General features: G+C 42.3%; 1 protein-coding gene and 1 pseudogene across 3 annotated transcripts in view; one reads left to right on the forward strand and one right to left on the reverse strand.

Annotated features, from left to right (window-relative positions):
• The window catches only part of CNTN1 (contactin 1), a 392,308-nt gene that overhangs the window by 123,332 nt on the left and 246,973 nt on the right, over positions 1-22,003 (reverse strand). For all 3 annotated transcript variants that reach the window (XM_075551884.1, XM_075551883.1, XM_075551882.1), the window contains exons 8-15: positions 18,407-18,613; positions 14,932-15,031; positions 12,913-13,094; positions 7,488-7,612; positions 6,715-6,832; positions 4,818-4,968; positions 1,008-1,135; positions 523-698 (exon numbers count right to left, since the gene is read on the reverse strand). In XM_075551884.1, coding sequence (XP_075407999.1) covers positions 523-698; positions 1,008-1,135; positions 4,818-4,968; positions 6,715-6,832; positions 7,488-7,612; positions 12,913-13,094; positions 14,932-15,031; positions 18,407-18,613 — 1,187 coding nt within the window. The remainder of the gene's footprint in view (positions 1-522; positions 699-1,007; positions 1,136-4,817; positions 4,969-6,714; positions 6,833-7,487; positions 7,613-12,912; positions 13,095-14,931; positions 15,032-18,406; positions 18,614-22,003) is intronic.
• Positions 9,789-10,641, forward strand: LOC142450566 (tetraspanin-13 pseudogene; annotated as a pseudogene).

A 22,003-nucleotide genomic window follows, 5' to 3' on the forward strand; every position in this document is an offset into this window, starting at 1 on the left:
CTTTTTCCTGGAGTTTCTTCATAGATATAACTATGTACTATGTGTCTATGCCTTCCGACTCTTAAAAGAAAACATGTCATTCTAACCTCCTTCAGACAACTTTCCCTAGCCTTCCAGCGTGCAGATTTGGTCTATCTCTTTCGCCTCCAACGAATAAAGCAAACGCTTGAAAGTAATCATAATATCAAAAGTACACATTCGATGTTTTTGCTTTTTAAAGTGACTGTGCACCTAGAGATGGTAATGCTGAGGTCCAGTAGAAGGCAATATGAAAATGATACTGCAAGTTAGAGAGAAAGCGCCCAAAGGTCACTGAACATTAATTGATTAATAGCTTCACCCCAAACCCATACAGTTACCCATTTTTTAAGAGGTTCAGTATTACTAAATTCCTATCAAGAGGACCATGAGAAGATTTTTGAAAACCTGCTTATCAATCTCTTTTAAATGACTATAGTAAGAGAAGCTACAAAGCAGATGCCTGCGATAGTCGATGTTAGTAAGATGACTTGAAGGACATACCATGAAATTCCGCTGGTAGTGGGTATTATGTCTGGTAAAGTCGATCACATAGCCATTGAAGGACCAAACAAAGGTGAGGTCCAGGGCAGGGTCGGCGGCAGCGGCACACTGCATGGTGGCGTTTTCTCCAACTGTGATATCGGCATTGATTGGCGCCAATATAATTCGCGTTGGATCTACACATTTTTAAATAGAGGAGTAAAAGGGGAATTAAAGAAAATAAGAGACGGCATTTAACTGCTACACTGAAATTACAAAATCGGTGTTTTTCTTTCTCTGTCAAGGAAAGGATATCTTCAACTCAGAATTCCAGGAATGATTTCATCAAGCAAGAGATTGGCACAAGGGATTTTTTTTAAAGGAAACTTATGGATACACGTAATACTTAAAGACATCAGAGTGCTTCGCAGCTCGTAGAGAGCATCGGAGATTAAATACTATCAATGAAAACACAACCACACAGTAGGAGTCACGCGCTTTCTTACTGGTGATGACGAGAGTGCCGGTGCTGTTGGCTTTGCCGCGATTATTTTCTGCAAAGCAGGTGTAGACGCCGCCATCGTTCCGCGTGATGTTGTTTATCTCTAAGCTTCCGTCTTCCCAAATGAGCACTCTAGTGAAGTGGCAAGCAAAGGCAGACGCATGAGTCACAAGGTAATGGGTGAAATACGTAGTACGTCTTAGGCTACATACTCTAATATCTTTAGATCATCACATTTCGTGCAAGTGAATCGACCAAACCAAGGCAATATTTTAAGTGAAACAGTCTAGTCTTCTTCTTTTGCATTCTTTAGTTGCTCTACCACTAGCCGCTGGACTCTTGCATCAGTTTTCTGCGTGTCCACGTCCTCCTTACTACTGTGATTCAACAGCTTCCTCTCCTGTTATTTTGCATATTCATGATGCACATCTGGCAGGGATGCGTGCTAAGGTCCCTGCTAGGGTCTCTGATGGGAAGAACCCATGGACACACAGACATTGCATAATATTCCACTACTCAGCAAGTCAAAGGGGCAAAGCTTCCCCAAGCCACTGGGAGTGGGGGATTGGGGGTGGGAGAGGGGGGAAACACAGATCTGAGTGTGTCCTGCAGTGACAAGATGCTGTCCAGTCCCTAAATATGGGTTGCTCTTGGGACAAGGGAGAACATGGGATCATAGGGTCTGGCCTAACCTCCAGCTGGTCCATGGTGAGTGGGTACCCTGAATTGAGGCAATCGGGTGCCTGGATCCATGGGATTCCATGTAAGACGACTGGCACCTATGTAGCCCTTTATGCTTTCTTGTTGTCTTCTCGTGGGGAAGGGGGCTCATGTTCAGGGGCGGGAGGCTTGGTTGTTGCAGGGTAGTATGCCCAATGCCCTCTGGAAAGCATCCTCCAGCTTTCACTGGGAAGTCCTGACAGCCTCCATCCATCCCTGTGTCCCCATGTCCCTAGGAGAGTCAGCAATGCAAGGCATCCTCTGAGACCCTGGAGCAAACTGTAACTTCAGCAGATCACTCAATGGTTCTGCTCCCCGCCCCGCCTCGCCCCTCCAGCCCAAGCAGCTTATTCTGATTCAAAGGACCACCTGTGCCTGCCCAGAGGGTGGTGTCAAGAAAACTTTACACCTAATGTGTTAGCTTATTAAAAAATTTTTTTTAGTAAGCACTATGTGCCAAAATCTCACTAAGTAGTGAAGTATCAATCAAATAATGAGTAGGCATTCAAGAAATCTTTTTTGCATTCATGAACTATGTGGACTTTGGTTGAAGCGAGTGGATATTCAAACACTGCCTCTAATCCCCAAAGGGATAGGCTGCAACCAGTTTCAGTCTGAAAGGAGTGAGCCCAAGGCTTCTGGCAATTGACCTCAGAGCTTCTGTTTAGATGTTGAAATTGGGGATTTTTTTTCCTTACTGTATTGTAAACAAATACAAACATTTTACTTTTAAGGATTTCTTTTTAGAGAAAGATATTCCGGAACTTCTGTTGGCAGCAGCTTCAATAATAGATTTTTTCTTGGGCTCCTGGCTCAAAACCCTCAGCCACCAGACAGGAGAAAGATGAAGCAGCCTTGCTTATGTAACATTGACAGCCTCTGAATCCTATGCAGCAATTCTGCTCTGTCGTGCAGCGTTGAAATCGACGCAAAAGCAATGGGTTTTGGTTTAACCCTGCTGAGGTCACCTGCCACCACTGTCTTCCCCGGGTCATCTCAGGAGAACTCCAGGCCACTGCCATCGGCCACTCATAGGGGAGTGTTGCCCAGTCTTCCAGAGTCAGGGTAGCCCACGTGCCTCACTCTCCCATCCATAGTAATTTGATTACCAGGATTCTAATTCTGACAGAATGATTCTAATTCTAACAGAATTAAAATCAGGATGTGAATACATTTAGGCTTAAAGACAGTTACTTAATTACCGCTGGGATATTTTTGTCAGATTTGTTTTACTCCCATGAGAATACTTATGTACTTCTTTAGCTTTTCTTTATATAATACTCAAACTTATTTGCATATGAAATCGTTTATCTATTTATAATGTATACTCAAATAACCATAGATACATGGGAAAACATAATGAGCAACAATATTTTCATTGTAGACACATTCATTAAAGAATTCAACTAAATTCAAGACTTTGAAAATACTATAATGAGCCAAGTAATAAGATTTTTAGGAGTTAGGTTTTCTTTCCTTATCTGTAAAACACATGTTGGTAAATTAGGAGACACACGTCCATGTCACAGTGGTGGGAAATACTTCATTGGGGAGGCCCATGGCACTGGCTCCCATCAGACTCAGAGCAACATTCTACCTTCAAGGGGAGAAAGCTAAGGGCAGGCCCAACAGGGAAGGCTGCACTACTTGTTTGTGTGAACTCCTAGGACGGTGTTAGCCTTTGAGCAAGGTCTCTGTGTGGCTCAGTCTTACCATCGGTGCTTCAGCAGCCAACAGAACACACTGCTTACCTTTTACATTGATTCTTTTGATACGATTGTTGCTAACAGTCTTACTAACTCTCATACCAAACATATTGACCTTAAAAGTTAATGTGCTCTAAGAAGCAACTGCTGGCGTTACATCATGCCTCTTCTGCACCCAGCCCAACTGGAGGTCAACTCAAGAAGAACTGTATTGGCATGGTCTAGTTTCATGCCAAGGCAACACAGGTTCGAGTTCCAGTTTAGATAGTATGGATATATGTTGTCCCTTTGATTTCTAGCATTTCAATACACCCAATGAAGAAAATCTGGTTTCTATAACACTATCACGGAAAGTCTAAAATTACCTCATTCCTCTTGTGTTTGTAACTTTACACATCTCAATTGTTAGATGAAGCCCATACTTTTGTGTGTAGGAGATTTGGCTTACCATGCATCATCTCTTGAAGTGGCTTTCCATTTTCTTCTACAGGCCAGAAAGACAGATTTTAGGTCTTGTGATCCTCTAAATATTATATACTTCCTGACTTAGAACCTTTTCGTGGCTTGTCCTGCCTTCCCTGCTCTCAGCCCCATTTCCCTTCTCCCCCTGCTGGTCTACTCTTCCTCACAATTTAGAACATATAATAAGTATACATGTTATTTATTATAAGAAAGAAACTGCTCAGTCAGTGTGACTCTGGTATAAATAATCTATGCAAGTCACAAACTGCCTCCCCGCACACACTGTGAAGCCACCAGCTTATTCATAAGGAAGAGTCTAAATTTCCATTTATTTCAAACGATAGAAAGAGATGGTTTGTACTCTGAAGCCACCTTTCAACAAGCTTTCCTACATACATATCAAATAGATTAATTGCACCAGGTATGAAACCATATGTACAGATGGCCTTGTCTGGAGGGAAATAAAACTAAAGAGAGATTTTATTTATGTCCCAGGAGCCATTGTTCATTAGTTTCATGACCTTGAATAATGTATAAAAGAATTCTTTGAGTCTCAAGTTTGAAAAATTCCTTATAAATTACAAAATCTTAAAAAAAAAACCCACACACACCTCAATGATTATATGTTCTGACAGTAAATGGAAACTATTTCTTTTCATGTAATTATTACTTTATCTCTTGTGGAGAAAAGTTGCATTTTCATATGAAAGCCAGTCCTGTATTAGCAAGGGGGGGGGGGACTAAAAACCAACAACTGTCCAAAACAGCACAGTCTCAGTGACTCCCTAGGGCAGTTCTACCCTGTCCTACAGGGTCCTGCAGGGTCACTGTGAATCAGCCTCGACTCGATGGCTTGGCTGTTGGTTGGGTTAAGGTATGGTCCAAAATCGTCGATTGAGGTTGAATCTCCAATTCTCTAAACCTACTTGGTGCTGTTAACAAGCCATTCGGTCCCTTTGCTCCAGGAAAATTTCGGCTTTGGCGCAGCTTTGGGTTTGCATTCGATGACAGCCCTTCCTCCCTTAGCAGCCAGGATCTTCTTCTTCATGGGGTTCATCTCAAAAGTTGGAGCCAAAGCTAAAAACAATACAAAAAAAAGAAAATTATGAATTTTTGTTAATAAGAATTAAAATACAATTCAGCACTCTAAGATAAGATCTATCTTTTATTAATTTTTTGGATTGTCACTAGAAAAGATTATTCTCATCAAATACTATGAGATATTACTAACAAGTGTTCCAGATCTAAAACCTTTTATTTCACAACTCTTTCTAGTTCTATTTTTATGGATCATAAAATTCACCTACTCTTGATGTGTAGTTCTAGACAACTGGCCTGAATATTACAGACTAAGGCCCTGACAAACATTGTTGACATATGCATTTAACCTGAAAGTTACATATAGTTCTGTTGTTTTCTGTCCGTCCCACAAGTGAAACTAAGTCAGAGACTGGAGGGACTGACTCTCCTGTGAAAACTCACAAAGCCCAGGTCTTTCTTCTCGACCGAAGTTGACATCAATGCCACTATCTCGAATTCAAAGCCATTTTAGTCGTGGTGTAGGTGACATGTTTGGCTGCTAAACAAAAGATAGGTGGTTTGAATCCGCCAGATACTTTGTGGGGCGAAGACGAGGCACCTGTTTCCTAAGTTCCCAGCCTTGGAAACACTACTGGACGCTACTCTTTTGTCCCGCAGGTGGACAGACACGGAGCTGGGCTCCATGCCAGCGGGCGTCTCCAGTGTGGGACGCTGCCTCTGAGGACAGAAATGCTAAGTGCAAGGCTGGTGGTTTGAACCCAGCCAGAGGCATCTTGGAAGAAAGGCCCATGCTCTGCTTCTGAAAGGTCACAGCCTTGAAGCCTGGTGAAGTTCAAGTCTGTGGGAAATGGTGCCACCAGGGGCCAGAGTTGTCTCCATGGTAAGTGGGTACATCTATAAATTCATATACACATTCAAATTCATATGCCTATTCATATACATGTGAACTTATACATTAAGTAAATCACATTACTATTTATTAATAAAATATATGATACACAGATTAAAGTGTAATATATAGTTTAATATATATATATAATTTATATAATAATTTTTAATTCCAAAATAAAACATAAATATTTATTTCATCTACACACATATATATATATATGTTAGAATCAAAGATACAAAAAGCAGAGGTTGATGTCAAGTTCGAGTCCCAGTGAGAGGAGAAAGGAATGAAAATGAGTCCGAGGTAAAGGACTGTTGGGGATCAGGAGAAGCTAGGCTCCTTCTTTTAGGCTTCAATTTTCATGAAGCTGCCCAAAAAAAGCCATAGGAAAGGGGTGCCACGAAGGGGCTTGAGGCAGATCCTGATGGCCTGGAATAGAAACTGAAGACGCTGACCGTGGAGGACTGATCAAACCAGCAGCGCCAGAGACTCCTGTGACCACATGTGGGGCTGTCACATCAGTGGTCACTGCTGAGTGCGTCGGGGGAAGTACAGACTTGTCTAACTTGGCATATATGGATTTTGAGCAATGATTTGTTCTTTCAATGTTAAAAATGACTCAATGTTGCCTCGGATTTCTGACAGCATTCAAACTGCTTAGCTAAAAATAACATGTAGTTGCAATTTAATTTTTAAAATATATGTAGTTAAAATTTTCAATCAATAGAATACTGTAGTTGTTTTTCTCTAATATTTTTTAATAAAATGACAAGGCAAAAATATCAGCCCATTCTAAACCACATGTTTAAAAGTTTTAACATCAGCAATGGAAGAAAGTAAGATGCTGCTCTGTTGCTGAACATTTAGCAGAAATCAGAGATGGCACTGACCCAAGATCTTCAGCTCAGCATTTGCATAGATGGCTCCATGTGTGTTTTCAGCTATGCATTGGTACATTCCAGCATGCTCGAAGGTCACATCATACAGTCGTAATTCTCCTTTATGATACTGAAAAGAACACAAGTAAAACATATATTCTTCATGAATTTTCATTGAAATACTTTTATCTATGTTTGGGCTTGGTTGTCTTTTAATTTATATGCACTCTGTTGATCTGGCCCCCCTGTGCCCTAAGGTGAGTGGAGTGGGGTTCCCGTGGCATGGGGAAGTCAAACCCACTTACCATGCCCAGTGGCTCTTGTTCTAAGCATCTTACAGAGCCGAGAGTCCACCGTTTCCCCTCCAGCTGGGAGATAACAGTGGGGAGCTGGAGAAGGAGCCCCCTGCTGCTACTTGCCCCCAGGGCTAAAGGTAGGGCTTAGAGAGCTGTACTTTTGCCCCTGTTTCTGTGGAGTTAGGGAACAGTGGCAAGAAACAGAGGACAATATCAAGGAGTGGAGATGGACGAGTAGGAAGAGGGAGAAAGTGGAACAGAGGGGAATAAAGGGGAGAGAGATGGTAGACACAAGATTACAGGAAGTTGCTTATGTTCAAGGAAGACACTTCATGTTCAGACTTGCTAGGCTTTTTATTAAAGGAATCTTTTGTATTTTAGGCCCCCAAATATCCTTACTCTATTGATTCTCATGCTCAATTTACCCAAGACCACCCTGCAATGTTGCCCAAACATGTCCAGAAGAACAAGGCACTTGAATATACATACCGCATATCCATTTTTCAGCCATCTGATTGTAGGGATGGGCTTGCCTGTGGCAATGCACGGCCAGTAGAGATCACTGCCTATATCCACCTCGGTGTCATTGATGTGTTCCACCCACTCGGGATAGGCTACAAGGAAAGAACATCATAGATGCTATATGTGAGTCTCAGTATCGGTCTTTATCTTGAGTCTGACTATTACATTCAGTGAGCCTTATTTGGAAGAAAGATGCAGCAGATAGCATTTGCGTCTTAAGATCCCTGTTAGAGCATTGGAATTGGACTTCCATAGATCTTCAGGTAAGCTTTAATCAGGCAACTCAAATCCAATACCTAATTATTTTCCTATTGGTGAACCATATTTTATTGGAAAGCTAATCTATGAATAACATAAAATAGCTGCTATTTCTCTCATAATATTTTTTTTTCAAAATAACAACTGATGTGTTAAGGATTTACATCTTTATTGATTATGATACTCTCTCTTCTGTTTTTGAACTCAGCCTTTCTCTCTCTCTCTCTCTCTCTCTCTCTCCTTCTTAAATATATGAGGGTAAATTGTAAATAGTATTGTGAATGGAATTCCAGGGCATACACACACAGGTTTTTTCCACCAAACAGACCATGTTTAAATATGCCTCGGAGATAGCTAGAGGGCTGCAAACAAGTCCTCTGAGAAACGCACTGTCTCAGTCGCGTTAGGATCCCTTTAAAATAAAGTCCATTTGGAAGAACAGCTTCTGAAGAGATCTGCGAGGCCAGTTACGCTCAAGTCAGAGAAGACAGCACAGAAAGTTCTGGCCACTGCATTTGGAGATTCCAAAGGAGTGATCTTGACAGGCCATCAGACAACCATGGGTCTTATTTAGAAGTTTAAGAAAATTTAAAAACTGCATTACTGAGAAAAAGTCACAGAATGTATAGTAATTTGAAACACTGGAAGACGTACGCTTGATGGCTATATGTGGAGTAAGCAGTATCACCGATTAGAAGAAAGAGGAATAGATATGACACTTTGTCAGCAACATTAAGGATCTATGTCGCTAGTGTTGTTAGGGATCATAGAGACAGTTCCAATGCATAGTGACCCCACACAATGGAATGAACAATCCACAGTGACCCCACAATGGAATGAACAATCGCCCAGGCCTGGGCCACCCTCACAATCACTGCTAGATTTGCACCCATTGTTGCAGCCACCGTGTCACTGCATCTCGTTAAGGGTTTTCCTGTGCTGCCCCTCTCCCTTCTCCCGGGGCTGGGCTCTTCAATGTCTAAAATACATGAAATGAAGCGTCACCATCTTGGCTTCTAAGGAGAACTCTGGTTGTATTTCTTCCCAGAGAGATTTGTTTCTTTTTCTGACAGCCTATGGTATGTATATTACTATTTGCCCACACCATAATTCAATGTCATCAATTCTTCGGTCTTATCCATTATCCAGTTTTCACGTGCATATGGGGCAATTGAAAAATACCCTGGTTTGAGAAGCTGAACCTAAGTCTTCAAAGAAATATCTTTGCTTTTCATTACTTTAAAGCAGATCTACCCAATGCAATAATACACCATTTGTAAAATCATTGACAACTCCAATACTTTCTCTGTTTACCACGATGCTGATTGTTGGTTCACTTTTGATCAGATGTTGCTTTTGTAGTAAATTTTGGCTTCCTGTTGTGTTCAAGTGTAATCCAACAGGAGAAAGTGGTCTTTAAGTCATCAATAAGCAATGTAATGGCAGCTGCATATTCCAGGTTGTTTGGCATCCTTCCTCTCCTCCTGATGCCTCAGTGCCCTTCACCGGGTCCAGAGTCTCAGATTACTTGATTGAATAAATGTGGTCAAAGGATGCAACCATGGTGCACACTTCTTCTTACTCTAACTCATGCTGCATCCCTGTGCTCTGTTCAAAGGACGGCTTGCACGTAATGAAATGCTCTGGAGTTCCCTTTCCTGTCAAGGCTAGCCATAGATTGCTATGATCCACATACGTGAATGCCTCTGCATAGCCAACAAAACTCAAGTAAACATCTCTCAGGTCGGTGCTGCCAGCCATCATTCAGCTGGCATCAGCAGTGACAACCCTGTGTCACGCTATGGCCGCTTTTGAAGCTATCTTGAATTTAAAGTTAGTTTTCATGAACGCCAAATGGACTCGTCAGCATAGTATTGTGCATTTCAAGTTATAGGCAAATCCCTGGATTCATTTTTCCACTACAGAGTGAGGTTTATCCAGGATTAATCTAGTGCCAAAACAGCAAGACGAAGTAGGGAGAGGTGAGTAAACTGAAAGGGAAGAGTAAGAATGAGGAAGCTGTATTGCAGATATAAGAAAGGTAGGGCGGTCGGGCTCAGGCTCCGGCTGCGGCAGTCGCAGGTTCCGGAGTGGTCCGAGCCCGGGGGCAACCGTGCTGCAGCCCCACGCCCACACCTGCACCGCACTGCTGCCTCGCAGCGCCAGGCCCGGAGCAAAGACAAAGAGGCTGCCGGCGAGCCTCAGCGCCATTGCCGAATTTACCTGCAGCTGCCCGGGACCCCAGCCGCCACCGTGTTTTGCGGGGGCTTCGCGTGTTCCAAGAACTGCCTGTGCGCTCTCAACCTGCTGCACACCCTTGTTAGTCTGCTGCTCATTGGAATTGCTGCGTGGGGCGTTGGCTTCAGGCTGATTTCCTGCCTCCGAGTGGTCGGTGTGGTCATCGCAGTGGGCATCTTCCTGTTGCTGATTGCTTTGGTGGGGCTGATTGGAGCCTTAAAGCACCACCAGGTGTTGCTGTTTTTTTACATGAGAATTCTCTTGTTTGTATTCATTGTTCAATTATCTGTGTCCTGTGCTTGTTTGACCCTGAACCAAGACCAACAGGGTCAGCTTCTGGAAGTTGGTTGGAATAATATAGCAAGTGCTCGAAATGACATCCAAAGAAATTTAAACTGCTGCGGGTTCCGAAGTTATAACCGAAATGACACCTGTTTGGCTAACTGTGGAAGGTGGCCATCCCTGCTCACCGTGTGCTCCAATAATAGAGGCATATGCTGGGGAAGTTTTGCGATTTGTTGGTGGCATTGGCCTCTTCAGCTTTACAGAGATCTTGGGCGTTTGGCTGACCTACAGATACAGGAACCAGAAAGACCCCCGCGCTAATCCTAGTGCATTCCTTTGATAAGAAAATAAGGAGAATCGGTCATTTTCAGATCTTGTTCAAGTTCAGTAACTTTTAAGTTAATTAGCCTGTTTAATTAAAATGATACCTGAAAACTACATTAATGACAGTGGGATCATATTATTTTGACTCTTAGGTGTCTCAATTTTTTTTTTCTGTTTCCATTGCTGAAAGAAAAGAAACTTGTGGTCTCTCTGATTCTTCATTGTACTTGTAATCTCCTGGATTCACAGTGTCTGCACTGCCCACTCTGGCCTTTCTTAGCATTTTTACCTGCAGAAAACCTTTGTGTGGCACCATTGTGTTAATCATGTGTTGACTCTAGATACCTATTTCACTGGAACAATTTTCTGTAGCACTGTGCTGTATAGATAGATCCTGCCAGAAAATAATTGAAGTGTTTTAAAACCAGAATGTTTGAAATTCCATTATGTTAAATTCCATAAGGGAAATCCAAATTCCCTGGGTTTTTTTTTCTGGTCTCCTAGGCAAAGTGTGTTGTGTTGAAATTGGTTAGTCTGAAAGTGATACTTTAGTTCTGGTATCTTTTATGATTACACTATTGTGGTATAGAATTAGCTGTGTCTTTTAGAAAAAGGTTGGCTTCCATTGTGTCTTTAACAAGTCAATGCAACAAAGAAGAATCTCTTGAAACATTCTATAATGTGTAACATTTACCTTCACCCTTCAAAATAGATCATATGTGCATACTTCAGAAAGCATATATAACCCTGATTATTCTTTTATAATAATTTGAAGTCCAAATGACTGTAATTTTAAACATGTTACTATGACTCTGTGGGCCCATGTAGCAAAAAGATATTTGATTCTTACAAATGGTTAAATACCCTTTTTCATGAATTTTCTCAGTATTGTAACAACGATATGTCAGATATGAGCATATTTGAATGTGACCGTTCATAATTTGAAATAGTGTTGTATATTAAGTTTAACAATTAAAGAATAGAAACTTTTAGAAAAAAAGAAAGGTAGGAAGGGGCATAGGAGTTGAATGTCACTTAAAATATAATAGGAATGACTGATTATGGGCCACATAGACCGCAAGGATTATAGCCATCAGGTAAAAAAAGCCCTCGTGGCCCAAAGGCTAAGAGCTCTCCACAACCCTCCAGCCACGCTGCAGAAGCAAGACCTGGTGACCTGATACATCACACAGCTTGTAGCTGGGTCCCTATGTGTCCCTATGCCTGGACCTCCACTCTGAGAAAGCTAACCACCACACGCGTCACGTCATCGCACTGTAAGGCAGCGAGTGAACTGGAAAGACGGGGCTGGTGGTCAGAGAGAGCCACGCACAGAGCTGAGATGCTACAGCAATTGCACTTTTTGGTAACAAAGAATCTAACGTCTGACCTTGAGTTCAGGTTGCTGAGATAGGGTGCCAATGAAGCCACAGTGATAGGGGGAATTTCGAGGAACTTGAGAGATTGGGGCCATTAAAAACAAAATCGCTGTGGATTTTGATATTCACGAGGGTTCTGAAAGAGTGCTGACGGCAGTTGTTAGCAGTGAAAACCTTATATCATTGAGTAGGAGCTACCGTTTCTCTGCCACAGGAGGGGGCTACTTTGTGTAGCGTGATCCTGCAAGGTTGGTAGCAGGCGGAGAGTAGGCAGAGGGAAGCATGGTTTTAAAAAATACCAACCGCAAGGGGGAGCAAGAGAGAGAGAGGGCTACACTACAAGGAAGGGGTGAAGCTGAGCAGGGAAAGGCCCCGGGAAAGAGTGGCTTTCAGGGAGAGCCATGCTGTGAGTAGACTGTAAAAGCTGAGGGGACATTTGGAGAAGTTGAGAAAATAAGCAATTCTACAGACACTGGATCTGATGTAGGGTTTCTGAGACGGAATCTTTTCTAAATGGAACATTTTTATTGTGACATAAATATTACAGCTTTCTGCAAATGTATTATACATTGCTGCTTTGAAACTACTAATCATTACAAAGGAGCCGAGGTGGTGGGGTGGATTAGGCTTTGTGCTGCACAAAATCAGTGGTTCGAAACTACCAGTGCCTCCATGAGGGAAACATGAGGCTTTCTAATACCATAAAGATTTACCAAGTGCAAAAAATAAAAATCAAACAAACGAAAATAAGCGCCAACTCAGAAAGCACCCGGAGCAGTTCTACTCTGCCCTCGGTGCTATCCGTGGACAGTGACTTGCCGGCAATGAGATTAATCATTATAATCCAGTTTCCGCGTGGGGAACTCCTTCTCAGTAAGATGTATACCGTTTGAAAATGGTCTATCTACCTTGGACGTAAATTCTTGCCTGATGCTTGTCCTTTCCTCTGACGTTCTCAGCTTCACATTCATAAGTGCCTTCGTCTTCTAACTGAATATTGAAGATCTTGAGGACGGCCCCAGAGGTGCTGATCTCAGCCGTGCTTGGCATCGGTTCTAGGACCTTCCTCCACCGGATATCAGGAACAGGACTTTAAAGGAAAGACACGGATGCTAAGTGCCCACAGAGTAAACATTTCGGTGTATTGACAAACACTTATATCACTTATTTCTTAAAAGGGCATAAAATTGGTGGGACAGGCGCATCACTAAGCGTGTAGGAACCACACCAAAGAACATCATCAGCGGGGCTAGCTCCAAAAGGCCCGTGTGGGAAAAGTTTGTGTAGTGCTTCAGCAGAAACACAGGAGTTTTCCAAAAATATCCCCGAAGCTATATTGATATATACAAGGCCAAAACTTTATGTTAATTTACTGTGTGAACCTTCTAGTGGGACTCTGGTCAAAGCATTGACCCACCTCCGGAACTAGATGGTCTCAGAGCCAATCCCCTAGCTCTTCTTACCCGCAAGAGTCTATGTACCCAATCATTGTCTCTTTCCTGCATCCACAGCCGAGCTTATGATAGGATGGATCGCTCTTCTCTCGATGATAATTTTATGTCAGTTTTCTTTGTTTACCATAATCTATTTAAGTAGTTATGTGACTGTGAATCCATCAGATACCATTATGACCAGTTTTAAACAGCATGGTATTTAAAAAAAAAAACCCAGGCTAATGGGCTCTCTCATCTGGATGATTCATATTAGACTCTGTCTTTGTCCTGCTTAAGATTCATAAAGGTTTTGTTAGGGGGTTGTCTCTCCCATGTCTGCAAACGCCCCCATAGAGGAGGTTGGAAAGAAATCAAGCAACCATCAGACACCTATGAAGACTTCAATCTAAGCATGTGAGGACATAAGCCCCCTAGCCTAGGCCCAAGTAAAACCAGTATCTCGGACACACCCATCTTAGGTACATCACACAGGTGAGCCTAACACAGCCAACGGGGTCAACCCATACCATCTACTATGCGTTCCCCAGCCAGAGGTTTGAAATATCCTGGCTGTCGGAAGGCCTCACTCTCTCTCTTTCACCATGCTCCTGGTCAGCATCAGGTGGAGGGTGAGGGTCTCCCTGCCCTGAGCTGGTACACAGGTGCCCGTTCTGGGCCCACCCAGTGCCCACAGCCACTTGGCTCGGATGCTCTAAGTCTCGAGGCTTCTTGGGCTTCTGGCCTCCTGGTATCTGCCCCACCCACCCATGCCCAGTTCTGTAGGTGAGGCTCCTCTTTTCCACATGGTTGCTCGTGTCCAGTTGTGACCCCCAGCGCAGCTTCTGCGCAGCCTGACACGCTTTCCAGAAATAGCATGTACCCTTTTGAGACTGTAAAACATGACACTTGTCCCATACTTCATTAAAATCCACTTGGATTACAAAATGTGCTCCGGCGTGAATCCTTTCAGCGTGCAAAGCGAAGAACTGAGGTGTAACCCACTCTCTACAGTTCCTCTATAAAAAATCATTAAAGTTGGGGTCATTTTTCCCTAAGGCACTTTTTTGGGGGAGAATGAAGTGCTAATTTTAAAGGAAAGAAGAAGAATCGAAAAGGCTACCTCTCAGTTACTAATAATGCTTTAAAAGCATTCTAACTGAAGGTAGTCAATTAAAAAATTAATGTAGAAAAATGTTACTAAACAATTTTGTTAATATTCATATAATCTAAGAGAGTACATTTGTTATTGATAATTTTCACATCAGATGGAAGATAAAAACTTTATTCTCTTCCAATTCCATTTGTCTGCAAACACTTTGAAGCCCCTTCATATTATTCTATGATCAAGACTGATCACAAACATTGCTAAGTGTTCTGTGTGGCCTGGGACAAAGCAAAGCCCAGGGGACTGTGTGCACCAGCAGCACCATGAGTTACGGACTCGAGTGACGCTGCTGCTTCCACATACATGCAACGGTACACACGTGTACTTACTTGCCGAGAGCAAAGCACTCTAACGTCACATTTTGGCCCATCAGTGTATAGATGTCCTTGAACTGAACTACAATATCAGCAGGATATGGCTTTGTTGTTCCTGATATTAAGAGAAACACAAAGGTCCATCAATTGTTAAACAGATTAACATCTTTGTTTTTTAAATATTGTGATTTTTATAAGATTAGAATTGCTTCAACATTAAAGCTTTCCTTTATACAGAAACTGGAAAGTGTTCTATCATGTCACATTGTACAAATATGTTTGCTTCTATATACGACGTATGTATAAAGTTAATTATTTTTAGTCACATTAGTTAATCCTGCATAGACAATCTGAATCAATTCATTAAAACAGTCCAGAAAATCTTTAGGGAGCTTCGAGTAAGTTATATGCCAAGTACACTTTGGGGGATAGAAATTAAGAGAAAGAAAAAGAAGGGGCAAAAGAAGGAAGAGAGGCAGCATGCAAAAGGAGGCAAAGCAAAAACTAGGGGAGAAATAAAAGAAAGATGTGTCCATGGAAATAAGCCAAAGGGGGAAATAAATTGTAAACAGAGGAGAGAAAGAGGAAAAACATTTATCCATCAGCATTGTGCTAATCAAGAATGCATTATTTCATCGATCTGCATAAGAGTTCTGACAGATGTGTTACCACTTCAGTCAAGCTCAGAATGGTAAAACATATGCTTAAAGTCTGAACAACAATGTGTACATTACATTGTACAACCAAAAAGAGACAGACACTCGTAGGTACACAGGGACTGAACTACAAGCCAGAACAAACTAAGAGTGGACACCATAATTCTGAAAGAGCAGCAGCCAAGGAGGATCACTGGCAGTTCCCAGGAGCTGTGGGAATTTTAGGCAGGAGAGCATTTGAATTAGACCAGTTCAGGATGAGGAAAGGCACCATGTGACAATGCTCTGGCAGCAGACCGGGAAAGAATAAAAGTTGAGGAATCAAACAACATTGAAGGATACATAGGTGACAATGAACTTGAGTCCACAATCGAGAATGTTAAATATGTGCCATTAAAGACCTTGAGATGAGTATTCTCAGTGGGCTCTAAAAGAGGAAGAATATAAATCATTTCTTTGGTTTAAGTAAAAGACCTTGTTGGAAGTTTTAAAGGACAGAGCAGAGAGAAAGAAAGATCTTTCATCAGAGATCTAAAGAAGGAAGATTCATTTATTAAGGCAAACCAAGTGAGGGTCTGAACAAGGGCCCAGCTGGAACAAAGGGAACAGAAGGACACGGGTTGTATTTTAAAGGCAGAATCGCCAGGGCAGCTGATAAGATGAATGTTTTTGAAGGTGTAGACCAAAGGCTCAAATCATCAGAGTCACCGGGGATGCTTGTTGAACCTGCAGCATTTCCTGGCTCGGATCCCAGGCTTGCTGAACCTATGCGTTTTGCCTTTCCTTAGAATTGTATTGGTGCTTACCCATGACCTTTGCTGTCTTGAAGGTCAGGGGGAAAGAGCAGTCAATGATTAAAAATACTACCGAGTGACTAGAAAATTAATGTCGCTAAATGAAACGAAGAACACCAAAATAGGAGGGGGGTTAGTGGAATGGTTGCAGGTGTGTTTGTGGAACACTTTGAACATACTACCTGTGAGAGCAGCATGATAAGCCAAATCGCATTAAGATGCAAAGAGGCTAATTAGAATGAAGATCAAAATCAAAATACCTGGGGAAATTTAAAGCCGTGAATTTGGAATCACCGACTTAAAGCTACTATTGAACATATGTACATGGATGAAAATATCCAGGAAAGGGGAGCGAGAAGCCAGCTTTGGGGGAAGAACGTACGTAGGTAGATCCTGGGAGCCGGGGCAGTGAAGAGCGAGCCACGTGGCCACTAAGCCACCAGCCGCCTGTGGCTCCGTGGGAGGATGAGGCTCAGTCTTCCCTCTGAGAGGGCCTCGAACAGTGATTCACTGGCAAACCATTTGTTTTTTTATTTTGTTTACTTTCATGTTTTGTAGGACCCAAAGTCTCCTACAAAAAGTAGCATGGTCCTGGGTGAAGGCAGGCAAGCGATCAGAAGGATGTGGGGTGAAGAAAGGAAATCGGAAGAGGGATCTGGAGCCTGGCAGGAGAGATGGGCAGTGTCAACATTCCAACAGCGTAGGGACTGAAACGTGGCCTCTGGACAGCAGTCTTTAAGACCCTTCAAGATCTGTATGCGTGGCCTCGGGAATAATAAGCACGGCAAAGCAGTGAGGTGGCGTTTGAAATTCAGATTATTAGACCAGAAATAAGCAATCTCGGGAGGTCTTGGATGAATCTCATGGGTAGGAAGCAAAGCAAATGGAAGAATTCGTTTCATCAGGAGGAGATGCACTTCTTGCCCTGCGATGGTTAGCAAACAGCTCAATGCAAGGGCCGCTGCTTGACTAGCTCTCTGGAAGCACAGAGAAGACCGAGGCTCCTTTCCCTCAGTCACCCACCGTGCAGACTGAAAGGGACAAAGCGAGTGGCAGTCAGTGACCCAGGCTCGCGGGTTACCAACTATGTGGCTGTTGCTTTGAGGAGAGTCAGGAAAGGGACCCCGGGATAGCACAGCCCTGCCTCCACTGTCCCCTGATATTTACACGTAGAGAGAGAGCCACGCCTAAACATACCAACTTTGAAGCCAGTCTTCCTAAGAGGGGTGAACCCCATGTGAAGAGGAGAGAGGTTGGATTGGGATTTAAAAACGAATGCAAAGAAACCAAATGTGTACAACGTGACTAGATGATCTTGGGAGAAGACGCATTAAGCCATGAGAGGCAGTTCAATTGAAGCTTGGGGAAAGATCCGTCCGTCTGTGGACAGCACACATGGTGTCTTGGTAGCGACACCCTATGTAGCAGCTACCACTTCTTGAGATCATGTGCTTCATGTAAATAAGTGACTTAGCATGCAATTGACTGCTTTGATCTTTACAACAGCAAACTGACAGCTTCCTCTTATGGAGCAGTGAGGGGTGGGGGGGTGTCACACTGCTGATTTTTCCTTAGCTTCTGAGCCCTTGACCACGGCACTACCAGCAGACCTTGTTCGGGTAAAGTGTCCCTTTAAAATAACCAACTGGTCAACCTACCTTTTGTGCATATTCTGCAGCTATGGGGTTGTTCTTTGGTCTAATCACGTGTTGTCCTTTGTAGACTTACTCTAGCTAGGGGTGACCCAGTAACTATAGTCACTGTTACACTGGCTGTTGCCTAAGAGCTCAGTCCTCTGGACACTTTTCTGAGCTAGAAGTAACTACCCTGAATTTGGTTATCTTACAGTAATTATTGTAAAATTCTTTACCTCTGAACAGCTAAGGACCAAGGCTTAGTCCTGACTAAATTGTGTATCTTCTATCCAGCCTGTCTGAACATGGGGCTGTTTTTCCCATTAGGCATTTTTTTCTCATTGCGATAACTGTGCTTTATACAGAAAACCATGCACATGTAGGGAGTGCCAAATAGGATACTTACGTTCAGGTAATGGAATGAGTGGTATAAACTTGCTGAACACACTCTTTGTAATTGAGGGACTGGATACGAAGCATGAATAGTTGCCTTTGTCAGATGCTTCCACATTTGCGATGTAAAGATTGCCATTGGTCTGTGACACAAATCTTCGTTTATCCATTGTGATAAATACAGGAAATTCATTCAGAAGCCAGCGGTAGCTAAGGTCATCTGGAAGAAAAGATTGTCTATTAAATATCAAGCTCTTCTCCAATAGCACATGTGTTATTTTTGAGTACTAAGTTATCAGGTAATCCAATCTAGGCTATTGGAGAGCAATATTGAGAGTTGGACAAGACAAATTTAATACTAATGTTCTAATGGTTCTTATATTTTGAGTACCTATATTCATTGTGCTCAACAATTATATCTATTCTTCTCTGTCTTTGGTTCCCCGCTGGCTGGTAACTTTCCCATACGGTGGTCCTTGGAGAAGGTCATGCTTGGTAGAGGAGAAGGTCAGTGAGGAGATGGAGGAGATGGATTGGCACGGTGGCTGCATCACTGGGCTCGGACGGTGAGCACGGCGCAGGACCAGGCAGTGTTTCCTTCTGTTGTGCATAAGCTTGCTAAAACCGACTTAACGGCACCCAGCGACAGCAGCAACAGCATTCAGCTATTATTTTGTGACATGTATATTACCACTCGTTTTCGTTGAGGCATAAAAGAAGACTCAAGGAGGCTAACTAGCTTGCTTAGAATCTCATAATTCTTATGACGACAAGTTGTCAACAAGACAATGTGATGGTACTAGTGAGCTCAGACATAAGAACAATTGTGAAGATGGCTCGGGAGTGTGCAGGGCTTTCTTCCGTTGCACACTGGGTTGCTACGAGTTGGAACTGACTCATGGCACAGAACAGCAACCATAATGTAGCATTGCCCTGACTCTGTCCGTCAGTTTGTTGTGATGTGGTAGTCTCCATATTCCTGTGGTGCTGAGGGCTATGCCACCAGTGTTTCAAACACCAACAAGGTCATGTGCATGGTGAGCAGGGTTCAGCAGAGCTTCCAGATTAAGATAGGCTAGGAAGACCGGGTAGGTAGTCCATTCAGAGGGATTAGTCACTGAAAACCTTTGGAAGGCACTCATAATATGACTATGAAGGAACTGCCTCTTCAAACAGAGTTGACCTTAATGACATAAAGGGAGCAAAGCGCAAAGGACTTTCATTTGTAGATAGGGCAGCACTCAAAATAAGAAGCAGCAGCTGTAAGCATTCGTTAAGAACCAGAATGCAAAATATATGAAGTAAGATTCTAGGATAATTGGAAGTCATAAAAAATAGAATATATAAAGCTCACCAATCCTAAGCACTTGAACTCTAAACCCCACTACCTTCCAGTCGATGCCGACTCATATTCACCCTAGAAGGCAGGACACAATGCCACTGTGAGTTGCTGAGAAGACGGCAACTCTCTACAGAGGTAAACAAGCATGGTCTTTCTCCCACAGAGCAGGTGGTGTTGGAACTGTCAGCCTTGCAGGTCACAGCTCCTCTCAACTACTATGACACCTCTCCTCAGCACTAGTGAGCTGAAAGAAAGGGGTATTGACCATTTTGCATTAAATAAACATATAATCTATTACTCTGGGAATGATGACTTTCAAGTGGGACAGCATGACATTCACCATCTATAAGGACATTTAAAGATCTCTCCTAAAGTGCAGTGCTGTCACTAATAAGATAATGGTCCATACACTGACATTAATATGACTATTATTTAAATACACGCACCAAACACTAATGCCCAAGATGAAGAAATCGAAGCTGTTTTCCAACTTCTGTAGTTTGAAATTGAGTAAACATGTAATCAAGATATACTGATAATTGCCGGTGATTGCAATGTGAAAGTGAAGACAAAGAAGGAGGAGCAGGTGGAACAATGCGGCCTTGGCAATGGGAACAACACGTGAGTTCATAGTGATAGAACCTGCCAAGAATGTGAGTCGTTCATTACAAGAAAGTTGTTCAACATAGAATTTAACAGGATGAATGACTTATTGATTGAAAATCCCTTTACCTCCAATAACATATGTAGTAGCTATTTATATCCTTGCCAGTTGGAATACACAGGAATCAAATAGACTGTATTTGTAAAAGAGGTGATGGAAAGGCTCAAAATCACCAGTAAGAAGGCCAGGGGCCAACAACAGAACAAATCATCAATGGCTAACATGCAAGTTTAAGTTTAAGTTTAAGAAAATTACAAGTCCACAAGAAACAAAGTATGACCCTGAGTGTATCCCACCTGAAAATTCAGACCATCTAAAAATAGATTTGGCACATTGAACACTAATGAGCTAGAACCAGATGAGTTGTGGAATGGTATCAAGTGTATCATAAGCTAAGAAACCAAAAGTTATTAAGACAGGTAATCAAGGAGGGAAAAAAGATGTCAGAAGAGACTCTGGAACTTAGTGAAGTTAAAGTGGAATGAAGTAATGAAAAAAGAGATGAAGGATTGCGAGAGAGGCTTGTAAAGACAAATTAAAGTATGATGATGGCGTGTATAAAGACCTGGAAGTAGAAAATCAAAACGGAAGAACATGCTTGGCACGGCTCAAGCTGAAATAACTAAAGGAAACTCGAAATGAAATACTGAAGGATTATATAGGCAAATATATGCAGGAAGCATAAAAAGATGGAAGAAATACAAATCAGGAAGTTGTGTATCAGGATTGCCACGGGCTGCCAGAACAAACAATCCTGTGTTAGAAGAAGTGCAGCCAGAAAGGAAAGATCACAAGACTTCATCTCACATGCTTTGGATAAGTTTTTTAAAGGGACAAGTCCCCAGAGGAGGATACTATGCACGGTAAAGCAAATGCCAGTGAAAAAGAAGGACAACGTCACCAAGGTCAACTGACTGTAATAAGAGGCTCAAACGCCGGAATGAGTGTGAGGACAGCACAGTGGGTCCCTGAGAAGTGGGTCTCAAAGAGGGATACCCAGCACAGCAGGGGTCTCTTCTGTCCATATGGCTATGTCTTGAAACTCCTCAACACCACCAAAAATAACATGGAAAAATATTGAAGACTACAGGAAGCATTAGAAGAAGATAGAAGGAATATACAGTCTCTGGATTGAGAAAGAAAAGTTCCCTGTTCAACTATTCCAAAAGATCATATACAGTCAGAGATGGATGGCATTGATGAAAGAAGTCCGAACTACACATAAGACACTGGAAAAAAACAAAGGTTCGGAAATTGTGAAGATTTCCATGGAGCTCTACCAACAAACAGATATTGTTGCCAAGAAAATTGGAAGACAGTTACTTGATCAAATGGATCATAAGAGATCCATATTGGTTCCCATTCCAAAGAGAGATGATACAACAGATTGAGAAAAATCATTGGACAATAGCATTAATATCACACATGAGTAAAATTTTGCTGAAGATAATTCAAAAGCAGTTGTAGCAGTGCATTGATAGGAAGCTTCCAGAAATTCAAGTGAGACTCAAAGAAGATGTAGAATTAGGGATAATATTGCTGATGTCAGTTGGATTTTTGGCTGAAAGAAGTGAATAAAAAATGATGTGCACCTGTGTTTTACT

The sequence above is a fragment of the Tenrec ecaudatus genome, chromosome 6 (genome assembly GCF_050624435.1).
Source record: "Tenrec ecaudatus isolate mTenEca1 chromosome 6, mTenEca1.hap1, whole genome shotgun sequence".
Classification (NCBI taxonomy): Eukaryota; Metazoa; Chordata; class Mammalia; order Afrosoricida; family Tenrecidae; genus Tenrec; species Tenrec ecaudatus.